This window comes from Schistocerca serialis, chromosome 3 (assembly GCF_023864345.2).
Source record: "Schistocerca serialis cubense isolate TAMUIC-IGC-003099 chromosome 3, iqSchSeri2.2, whole genome shotgun sequence".
Taxonomy (NCBI): Eukaryota; Metazoa; Arthropoda; class Insecta; order Orthoptera; family Acrididae; genus Schistocerca; species Schistocerca serialis.
This window is the reverse complement of record NC_064640.1, coordinates 314,337,530-314,350,030: the sequence shown is the minus strand read 5'-3', so window position 1 is coordinate 314,350,030 and position 12,501 is coordinate 314,337,530. Positions and strand designations below refer to the sequence as shown.

Here is a 12,501-nt window from a genome sequence, read left to right as displayed (position 1 = left end):
GTGAATGTGCAGTACCGTGACAGTCTATTTTTATTATTCTAGTGGGAACCTCATCCCAACATAGTGAGTTTAAGTTTTTAACGGAGATTATGACTTTCTTAGCACCAGAACTTGCAACACAAGAAAATTTTAAACCTGAATAATTTCTTTCTGTCATACTAGGATTTGTACTTGATGGTGAGCAGTCATCAATTTTAATTAAACTACTGAAGAAGTCACTGAAAGATTCACATATGGCATTAGAATTTGTAATAGCTCTATCATTTATCATTAATTTAGAGGGGCATTTTCTTTCCATTTCACGACCAGCTTCACTTATTATAAGACTAAACTGCTTTTAAGTTGTTTTCATCATTTGAAACAAATCTATTACTAGTTACAAAGAGTACACTTTGCTAGTTACAAATAGTAGACACATATTAAACAGAATAGTAGACATTACATTTTGTGGAACTCATGAGTTAGCACTAAGGGCTCCCAATGAAACACAGGAGTCAGCTAACAGTGGTAACAGTGGCAATTTCTTACATTTGTTATCTCTTCTAGGAAACCTTTACTACATGGTAGGTGACTGCTTATTCAGTTCTAGTACTTTTGTCCATAAATACATGTCGCACATTGTATAAAATGAACTTTCAGACTTATGTATCAAGTTTACATTAAAGAACTGTTTACAGACATCAGTGCCGGCACTTTTATTGTTGTGCAAGCAGACATAACAGCAGACATTACATGTGAGACACTTCATCATTATACTGTGGTATATTAACAGGAAGAGAGAGATCTGTGGAAAGAATCATTTCCTTTGACATAAATGACAAAAATGAGGGCTATGTAAACAAAAATTCAGAACAGTTCCACTGTAAAATTTATTGGCTTTTTATCTGGGTTATCTGGGTTATCTGGGACCCCCCCCCCCCCCCCCCCCCCAATGAAAATGAGCACCAGCTGCTACTGGTTACTGCTGTATTTTGATCAACACACAAATCTTACAGAAATACTCTGTAAACTCAGTTGTGAATTCCTCGAGTGAAGAAGACAATGTTTACACAAAAAGCTGCTCAGAAAGTTCAGAAAACTGGCATTTGCTACTGACTGCAGAATGATTCTATTGCTACCAATGTACATCTTGTGTAAAGAAAAGGAAGACAAGATGGAAAAATGTGGTATCTTATAGGATTATACAGACCTTTGTTTTCTCCCTCACTTTGCTTGCAAATGGAACAGGAAAGAGAATGACCATTAGTGGTACAAGGCACCATCGCCCATGCATTGTATGGTGGCTTATGGAATATGAATGTAGTTGTAAATAATAAAGGATAACCTCTTCTTAATAGTTGTTACAAAGAGATAATTTCTAGAACTAACAAGAATTTTAGTACTAGTACATAAGATGCACTATTTTTCACACACACTTGTGGCGAAAACTTATTTCTTGTTAGCTGATAAATTTGGTGGGCATGTTGGTATTTTGAATTTCACTTACCTGTACTGCAATTTCACCTGACTGAAGGTCAGCTTAACCTGTATGTAGTCTTTGGATATTTTTGTTCTCTTTGAGTTTTCCTCATCTTGTTTCCTTTCAACCCTCTTCTTTTCATTTGGATTCTGGTTGTGAATTACTATTATTACAAATATTGAAGACTCTGTGTCCCTTTTAAATAAGTACTGTTTTACCCACCAAAATCTTCCTACTTATCAACACAGTTTTTCTTTAGTTTAGTTTAGTTTAGTTTAGTTTAGTTTAGTTTAGTTTAGTTTATTGAGCACCCGTTTTATCATGTACAATGATATGGGATTTGTCATATGTTACATACAGAAAAAATATGAATAACAACATATTATGTAAAAACTATCAGTGAATAATCTGAATTAAATATCTAGGCAAAACAATTATAGCTTACATGATATAAATTTGTAACAATATAGGACACAAATAAGTTACATATATTCTGTGTATAATGGACAGCAACAAGAAACAATGATTATAACACTCTATATTGACAGATTAATTAATTTTTGTGTGTACATAAAAGAGTCTACCCCACAACACAAGTTTGTATATGAGTAACTTATAAGATAGGTGAAGGCACGCTATCTTTCTGAAGAATTCATATATTCACTAACACTGTAAAAACTATTACTGATTAACATTCTTTTGAGTTCACTTTTAAAACTGCTCAGCTGCTGAATCCTTTTTATTTTTAAGGGAAGAGCACTATAGAGAATTTTTGGGTGGTATATTGCACTCTTGTTGTATTGGGCTTTCTTATGCACTTCTCTGTGAAATTCATTACTCTGTCTTGTTGTATAGTCATGGAACTCACTGTTTAAAGAAGAAAACTGGGGGTGAGACTTCAGAAAGCATATACTTTCATAGATGTAAATGGATGGAAGAGTCATGATTTTATATTTCTTGAAAATTTCCCTACATGGATCTCTAGGTGCAGCTCCTTTTATGATTCTTATCGCTCGTTTTTGAATAATAAAGGAGCGTTTTGCCTGACTTGAATTGCCCCAAAATATGACACCATATCGCAAAAGACTATGCATAAATGCATAATATGTACACAATACTGTTTGATCACTGCAGCAATTTTTGAGCATTCTAAATACATAGCAACATTTACTTAACTTTTTATTGAGCACATCTATATGCTTGTCCCATTTTAGATGCTCATCTAACCAAATTCCTAAGAATTTTGTATTTGGCGTTTGTAGTATGTTCTGTTGGCCTAGCTTCACAGTTATATTGGGCTTCATATTATTTATATATCTTTTTTCATACTTGATCATTTCATTTCATATGGGTGCTGTACTATTTGTCAAGAAGCTTTTCAGTGTAGAATGAGAGGAAAAAAAATTTCACAAGCATTTTTAAGGTAGCTACAACTTGTGTATAGGATACTGTTCAGAAATCTGTAACAGAAACTACTCAAAAATCCAAAATAGCATTTGACAAAATGCAGCAAACAATAATAGGTCTTGGGATTGAACATGGAGCACAATGAGGCACAAATTCACAACTTTAAAGTTGCGTAACAGCTTACTACCATGATTTAAAGAAAAGAAGCAAAGCAGTAACTATTTTGAGTAGTATATTTAATTGTAAATCCATCAGATGTCTCCTACTTGGATACCATTAGAAAATAATCTCATAAATGATGTTACCATTTATAACTAAGCAGGTTGTTGTGAGGCTAACATGAAAAACAGACACCAATATTTACATACAAAGTAAGACACTAATTTCTCCCACTGCAAGTTAAGCTTTTGTGATATTTAGTACTGACTGAATGTGAACTCATACTGCTGAGGAACTGAGGGTGACTACGGAGAAGACAACTGAAATCATTGTGTATACTGACCTACACATCAATTATTACTTTACCATTTAAGGCCTTTGGATATGGCATTATAAAATGCCAAAAATCTTAAATCTCACTTTCAAAAGCTGGTAGTGAGTCCATCATGTTTTCTAAAACCACAGATTAACCAATTGCCAAATAGTTTTTGGTTACATTTACTAAAGTCACATACATTAACTATCTATTGCATATAATATTTAAATTATAAATAACAAGAAGAAGGGAATACAGGTCAGAATTTAATGAGTCGCCAATACTGTGATGGTTTTAAACAATAATTTATTCAGTGTATAGAAATTTAAATCAGAATGATCTGATGGATAATTGAGCTTCACTCTTTCTCAGTTTGAGTCCATAACATTAACCAATGCAACACCTTTGTTAGTGGTAGCTTCAAAGCTTCAGTCAGAGAAGGTTCTGACTGTCTGTCACACTGTAGAACAGAAGAATATTTTAGAGCAAATGAAAGTGTATTGTTCATCAACAGAATGCATATGTTGAGACTGGTTGCCACCACTTTGGTCAGTTGCTATGAGCGTAAGCTGTTACTGAAAGTTTTTATGTCAATAACAAAATAAATTTTCATTTTTGGTCATTAATTCCTCATTTAAAGCTATTCTACTTAGGATCCCCCACCATGTGTATAATTCTCATCCTTGATGTTTGGAGTGATCTGTATTATGCACATAAAACAATTACATAATTCATGTAGTCATCAAAATCAAATAGTTTTAATACATTTCTACTTTGTTTTCAGAACTGGTCTTCTAAAGAGAGCTGGGATCATATTTCTCATGATGGTCATTGTGGAAATTTCAAGTATACTCTACATCAATCTCCAAACTGTGACATATCATTATGTGTTCAGTGTTTCAACAAGCTTGCTGGTAGGTATTGCCAAATGTTTCTTCCAAGTTCACATTTTAAAATGTAGTGTTCATTACTCCACACTATTAAAAATTACTTGCAACAGTATATTAAGAGCTAAAAAATGTCTCCGTGGGCAGCTGAATTAAACATTCTTCTGAAGTACTTTGTATCACTCCATTTTGCCTGACAATGATGCTGAATCATCAGAGCAAAGTTTCACTAAGACATCAGAATCATTAGTAAGCTATGATGACCTATAACTTCTCAACAGTAGACAACAACTCATGGATGTAGGTTACAATTGCATAATCAGAAATGTTCTCATTAGGATCAGTTCTGGGTGACTTCAAAGGCCAGGTAAGTGCAGTATTGTCTGTGAAATGTTGTTGACCAGTTGGACATAACTGTGGAATGAATTAGTAGTTAATCTTGCTGAACATACATACAAGCCCGCATTGGTATGATGTATACAAGTTAATAAGTATGTGACCTGTTGTCAAGCAACTGTATCATTTGCCTGGGAGAGAGTATGGCGCAGATGTATCAGGGGTCCTACTCCATCCAACACATTTGTGTACTATAATTTATTTGTCTGATGAAATTACATTTTCCTGGAGGCATAATAAGTCTCAACTTTATCTTTGATCAGTGTAGAAGCTGAAATAATGAATAAAAGTTTTTGCCAAGGCTGGGTCTTGAACCCAGCTCTCCTGCTTACTAGACAGATGTGCCATATTAGATACAGTGCCAAGGTGATGTAATGAATGACATATTTCTAGTAAGATACCTACAGTGAGACATTGCAAGGTAACTTCTTTCTGGTTTGATTGGGGTGCATTAAAAAGGAAAATTGTATTGTAGAAGCGACACATTCTGACAAAGACAGTCCAGTTCCTTAACCTCACTGGTGTTAAAGAAAGCACAGCATTTGAAGAATTCATTGTGGCCCTGCATGAATTACAAGTATAGTTTTACAAAGGTTTTGATGACAGTGTCAATCCTCCACCTGTTTTCGAGACTGTTTGCCATTTCAGGTGAAAGCACATGTGCAGATGTAACTGATTGACCTGCAAAGAAATTCCAATTTTAATGACACATCTGTTTATGTTAAAACTATCTACTATCTCTACATAGCTTTCCTCAGGTTGATTTTCCAAGACTCCATTATGAAGCTGCAAAAGTGCTACAATATTTTCATAAACATATTTGTGTGAAAAGCCTTTTTTCTATTATGAAACTAAAAAAGTCATGATTATGTGGCAACCATATGCCAACAGTTGGTACCAGATAAAAATTATATTATGTCTTCAGTGTGCCAAAAATAATTAATTAATACTGAAAACTTGTTTTGTTTGCGAGCTGTGTTGTTGAGCAACATGAAACATAAAAGAAATTTGTATGCAGTGCAACTGCACTGCCATTTAAGTGCACTGCATTTTCTGTTTTCCCTCTTCCCCCTTGTAGCGCTCAGACAACATGGTGTCATAGTAGGGGAAATGTGAAGCCAGATTGATCACTTTGGCACTCAGACCCAGACATAGCCCATGAGCTGAAGTCTTGGTCAACCCTGGTTTGGAGAAACTGAAGTCTTCGTGAAGTCACAGAAGATTTCTAATCCTTATTGCTCTTGTCTGATGATGCTCTTATTTTGTCAGCACAGCTGTTAATTGCATGTATGGTGCTTCTCTGCTGCTGAAAAATAAACTGATTGTTTAGATTAATGGTATATTTTGTAATAAGATTTCGGATTTGAGCAACAGCTATTTGTTACAATATTTTTTTTATACAACTGGAAAAATTGAGAAAGAACAAAATTTTCAATTACATCTCTTGATCCCATGCTGCAAATTGATTTAATTTCAGCATACTGGAGTACTTCTGGTAATCAGATAACTTCAAAAAGTTGATTAAATACTTGAAGTACTGCATATGCAATTATGTAGTGTACTGTTTTAGTAATTTTAGTAGATATCCCATCAAAATCTGTAGCTTTTTAATGCTGAAATTTTATTTTGTAAATCCTTCATTGAAATATTTAAAAAATTTTAACTTGCTCAGAAATCTCATGTAGACTATAGCAATTTGTGATATTTTGTTATACTGATGACATAAAACTTTGCTGCGTTTCTAGAACATTTATCAAATAACTCTTCTATCTGAGATTGGTTTGAAACTGTGTTTCCTTCTAAGTAGATTTTTGAAACTTTTTGGTCACAAGCTTAGTCAACTAATTCAGATATAACAAGTGACCATGCACCCTTTTCTGTTTCATGTTTTTAAAATTATCCTGCTCTTTTCAAGCTGTTTTGCTGCCTTGAGAACTCTAAGTATACTTTTATACAGTATAATGTATTCAGAGAAATAAAAATGTATGTCATATTTAATTCTCTGAGTAGCTGCTCATTTCTTAAACTGGAAATTTTTGTACCCTTGGAGATCCATTTTAATTTATTTTTCACTTTATTGCACCTGGTTCTTGGTGGAATGTTTCACTGAAGACATCTAGAAAATTAAAACATTTGGACCACTGCTCACCGAAATACTGAATGCTGCATCATGGCATTGAAAGGACATGGAGCAGTAAGAAATGGAGACCAATGGGGAATCATTCTAGTATGGATACAGGATGCAAATGGGGAAGTCCACTGGCATAAGTGACTTTGACAGATTGCTATGGCCCAGTGGAAGAAAACTATGATTTTCGAAATGACAAAGTTCATAGCCTGTTCATGTGCTACTGTTGTGAGCATCAGTGGAATGTGGCTGAAGGATGGTGAAACCATGAGTAGGGTGCAAAGTGTAGGACATCCATGAATCATCACAGAACATGGACGTCAGAAGCTTGTCCTACCCTGTAGCTCAGGAAAGGTGGTGATCTGTAACAGATCTAATAACAGAGGCTGGTGCAGGCATAAGTGTTTTGAAGGAAGCCATTCACCTCACAGTCCCTAAATGTTTCCATAAGGACTCAATAACATAGTCAATTATGACTGCAGTGCTCACAGGATCATTGAAATTTGAAAGTGGATTAATGGAAACATGGTATTTTTCCTGGTCAGTTGAATCACATTTCTTGTTAAAACAGGTCAAGGATGGGTTTGGATATACCATCATCCAGGTGAAACAGATGCACCACACCATGAATGCAGGCTGGTGGGGCCAGTATTATGATATGGGGGGACATTCACATGGGTTTCGATGGGACCTGTGGTAGTAATCAAAAGCATCATAGCAACTGTGGGCTGTGTAAACTTTATTGAAGACCACATATATCCCTTCATGTTTGATGGCTTCTCCACAGGCTATTGCATATACCAGCAGTATAACTGTCCATGTCACATGGCCAGAATCATGTTACAGTGGTTTCAGGAGAGTGATAGTGAACTCACATTGATCGCTTGACCACCAAATTTGCCAGATCTTAACCCAATGGAACATATCTGTGATGATATTGAGCATCAGAAATCTCAATACAGGTGGTCATTGGTGAAGTCGCAGTACTCACAGCTGTACAGAGAGCAGAAAGAAACAAGATTGTTGACACTATTTCAGCACTGTTCTGGCCAGGTTAACACTCTTCTTGCCTGCATAATAGTGCCAAAACTGCCACCACACCAAGGAATCAGAATAATTTCTTGTAAACAGTGTGAAAACCATAAAATATCACAATATTTGCAGTCATGCCAGACAATGTTAATCTCCTGTTTAGTAGTATCACAGTCATTGCTAGAAATTGGAGAAAATTTTGTAATGAATAAAAACCATATACCCAGATTACAGGAGGGGGCAAGTATCCCTCTTGATGTTGGGGATACATGTCAATGAAAACTTAAATTTTAATAACCATGTAATGAAACTTTCACAGAAACTTAATTCAGCATATTTTGTTCTTACAACTATTACAAATGTTTGTAGCTCAGATGATGCCAGGATGGCATATTTTGGCTAGTTTCAGTCACTTGCAACATATGGAATATTATGTTGGGACATGTACACAGGTACTCCAAGAACCACCATACGGTGTGTGGCTACTGAACATAATGTTTCCGCTCATTTAACCACACACTCATGTAGATGGCATTTGACTTTTTACACCCTTTGCAGTACACACTGACACAGTTTTTGCTTTAGGGTTAATATTTTGCATATTTGGGAAACATGTCATTCATCATTGCCATCGTCACTGACTTGACCGTTCCCATACATTTAGTTTACTGCATGACATGCAGGTCTTCCTATATTGTTCTTGACTTTATACAAAGTTTGCATACCACCTCCAGATATTCCCTGTATGTATTTATGTATCTACTAGATCACAGTAGTTTGTCTACCTGCAATAACATTACCTTTTAACACATTGCATACATATTTTGGGTAAATTACAATGTGCAATTATTCAACCAAAGCAAGTGCTACTGACTCATCTGTGTTCTCTTTGCTTCACATGTACATACCTGGAGCACTGTTACAGCAAGCTGTGAAACATTCATTCTTCTATATTGGGTTCTGTAGCATAACATTTGCCCTCATACGCACGTTGATATCTCTTACACCATAATTTGGTATTTGCTACAAAACAAGTGGATTCGTTCTTTATTTCTGGTCCACTTTGCCAGTCTGTTTTTCTGGTCATACCCTGCATAAGGGCTACATGCCATATAGAGGTATGCATCTTTCAATTTCTGATTGAATTGAATGTTTTTCTGTTATATTTTGTATATATTCCAGTACATTTCTTTAGACTTACTTCATAGTTTACAATTTGCTACATCACGTAGCAACACACATGTGTACCAGAAAACTTTCCAGTTCTTTATAATGTTGGTTATAACTTGTGCCATGTGATATTTTGACACTTCCTACCCAGTGGGAATTAGCTATGGTGTATTACATTGCCTTTACAGTTTGTTTCATTAAAAATATTTTAATAAGTAGGAGGCACCTTATGAAACCATTCATATATTATTTTGATGTAAAATTAAATTTCTTTTTTCATTTCTTTTTATTAGTATGTGATACATAGTGATGCAGGTGGTTAATGTAGGACTGACATCCAATAAATGATTTTATATTTAACTAGTATGTGACAACATATAAATAATTTGCAGTCAGATTGTACTCATCAATATACGAATGTGATTGTTTTGCTTCAGTTAATTCTTGGGCAGTGACAGCATTACATTCTAGAAACAATATAGAAAATGTGGTGGGGAAGGCTAACCAAAGACTGCATTTTATTGGCAGGACACTTATAAAATGTAAAAGATCTACTAATGAGATTGCCTACATTACACTTGCCCATCCTCTTATAGAATACCACTGCATGGTGTGGGATCCTTAGCAGATAGGATTGACGGAGTATATCAAAAAAGTTCAAAGAAGGGCAGCATGTTTTGATTTATTATGAAATAGGGGAGAGAGTGTCACTGAAATGATACAGGATTTGGGGTGGACATCATTAAAATGAAGGTGTTTTTCACTGCGGTGGACCCTTCTCATGAAATTGCAATCACCAACATTCTCGTCTAAATGTGAAAATAATTTATTGACACTGACCTACACAGAAAGAAACAATCATCATGATAAAACAAGGGAAATCGGAGCTCATGTGGAAAGATGCAGGTGTTCGTTCCTTCCACACGCCGTACAATGTTGGAATAATAGGGAATTTTGAAGGTGGTTTGATGTACCCTCTGCCAGGCACTTAAATGTGATTTGCAGAGTGTCCATGTAGATGTAGATGTAGGTGTAGATGTAGTTGTTTGCCAATATGTGACAACATAGTTATCTAAGAATGAAATGTTATTTTGATATCTGATAAGTATGTCCACTTTAGTACTGTATGGTATGTATATATTTTGTTTCCTAGTTTGTATTCATAAAGTGTGCAACTTTTCTCTTGTTATGTTTTTTAGTATGTCACATCTTGCACACTTCGGGTTTTTGTTAAATGTTTACTACATATTACCACTGTATGTATGTGATATCTTAAATTTTACACTGCCCCTTTATTATGAAGTTTCCATTGTCATTATTGTTGTTGTCTTCACACGAGTGCCTGAAGATGGTGTAGTAAAATGTCAAAACTGATTGCATAAATAAATTACATATAAAATATAAATGGTTGAAGATGTTTTTGATTTTAATTTTATACTGAACAGCCAGAACTTCAACTGAATCTTTGTAGTTATGACCTTAACAGGACACACATCGTGCATGAATTCAGCTGTGACCTTGTTGAATGGAATATACTGAAATTTACTCAGAATGATTTAGAAAACCACAGAAAATAAAAATCATGCTGGATGGACATGGTTTTCAGCGCCTACACATGAGGATATATCTTTATCACTGTTATTCCTACTTCAGTTTGTATGTTATATGCTACACTCTTCTGGATTACACACATTCAAATAATGTACCATTATCTGCAATTATTCAGTAGTAAACAGATTATCCACTATCAATCAGCATATCATATATTTTGAATGCATATACATGTGACATGTCACTCAAACATATTTATTTACATGTTAGTGTTACTTTCATATGTGAGCTTTCTTCAAATAAGTGCAAGTATTCAGTAGTTTGTTTAGGACAGTCACTACCTTAAGGCCCTTCCTGATGTTTGTAGTTATGGAGTGCTATGTGTGAACAAATGAATGATGACAAAATTCACACCTTCTTTATGTTCTCTGGGAGTGTACTGTATCCACTCTTATGACGCTATGTGGTTACAAAGATTATGCAGATAAACAGTGATATTATTTTACTAACTAAAATTTCTTATCGTTTTTATGCAGCATATGTTGAACTGGACTAACACAAATTCAGAGTAAACTCTTTCACACTATAACACTGACAAAACTTTATACTCTTGGCATCATCATTTATCATATTCTACTTATTTATTCAGCCATAGACCATTTAGTACAACAGTATTGGACATGTCAGATACATTAAAGAAGTAATGTAAACATATTTAGCTCATTAACAAAGTAGGATAAGATTAGGCAAGTACAGGGCATGGAGGTGGTCATGGCCCAATCAAAGGAAACATCCCAGAATTCACCTTAGCAATGTGGGAAACCATGGAAAACTGAAGTCATGTTGGTTGAATGGGGAAGAAGTCCCACTCTTCCAAAACGTGTGTCCAGTGCATTAAAACTAAGCATAGACACATCACCTGGTACATGATCAGAAAGGGAATCACAAATACATAGTCTGCTGTGGGTTTACATCGTGTATCCTGAAGCAAATCAATTATATAACTAAAACATGAAACATAAACCAGCTCTGAAAAACAAAAAAAACATGAGCACATTATTTAACACTTCTGAAAAGTGTAATGCATGAACACACAAAACCTGCTGACACTATATCCATCACAACTGATCTAGTACAGATACCTCCTCAGAGGATGTGTATTGCACTGCATCTGAAATAAGAGCAAACAGAAAACCAACTGCACAAATATTTTTTTGCAAAGACAAAGACAGAATAGATGGTACATTAGTTAACAGAATGAAAACAACTCAAGAATAAATGAGGGCCTGCTATTCCTGTGAACTTTTACATTCACTTACTCTGTAGAAACATATTTCAACAAAAAATGATTTTAACTAACGATTTCAACTCTGTTGTAAAAGCTAATTCCTTCTCAGACCTAAGCAGAGTTAGTTTGCAGTAGCTATTCTTGTCAACATACTTTTGTATATGTACAAGAAAAGTACAATAAGCAACACAACTTTTTAAACAGGGGCTGGCAATGAGCCATAGCAGAACCATGTTACGAAATTCAAATAACTGTTTTCGTTAATGTAAAAATTTCGTTTATTTGACTGTTACTTTTACCCCAGAGAACTATTTAATAAGCTAAATGGGACTGGAAGTAACCAAAGTAAGTCATTCTGACACCATCTGAGGAGAAAACCCTACAAATAATTCTTGTAGGAAAATATGCTGAACTGAGTCTCTTGAATACTTTAGTTGCTTGGTTTTTCCAGTTTCAGTGTTGCTCAACCTTTTTGCATCACACCATTTCTAACTTATTTCTGCCTAGTACAAGTCTGATACCTTGATTTTGGTTCATCTTTCCTAATTGAATATAATTTGTTTTCTTTGGATTAAGGATCAGCCTGTTGTCATTGAACTAAGAATGCTAGGACTTGCAGACTTGATCAGTTGTTGTAGACAGAGATTCCTTAGCATTGCTCACTATTACTGTAGTGTAATCTGCAAACAACATGATCTTGACTGAAGT

At 34.9% G+C, this 12,501-nt stretch overlaps 1 protein-coding gene across 1 annotated transcript in view; it reads left to right on the top strand.

Annotated features, from left to right (window-relative positions):
* Window positions 1-12,501, top strand: part of LOC126470801 (uncharacterized) — a gene marked incomplete at its 5' end in the record, with an annotated part of 313,759 nt that overhangs the window by 277,945 nt on the left and 23,313 nt on the right. The window contains one exon of the mRNA XM_050098814.1: window positions 4,126-4,255. Coding sequence (XP_049954771.1) covers window positions 4,126-4,255 — 130 coding nt within the window. The remainder of the gene's footprint in view (window positions 1-4,125; window positions 4,256-12,501) is intronic.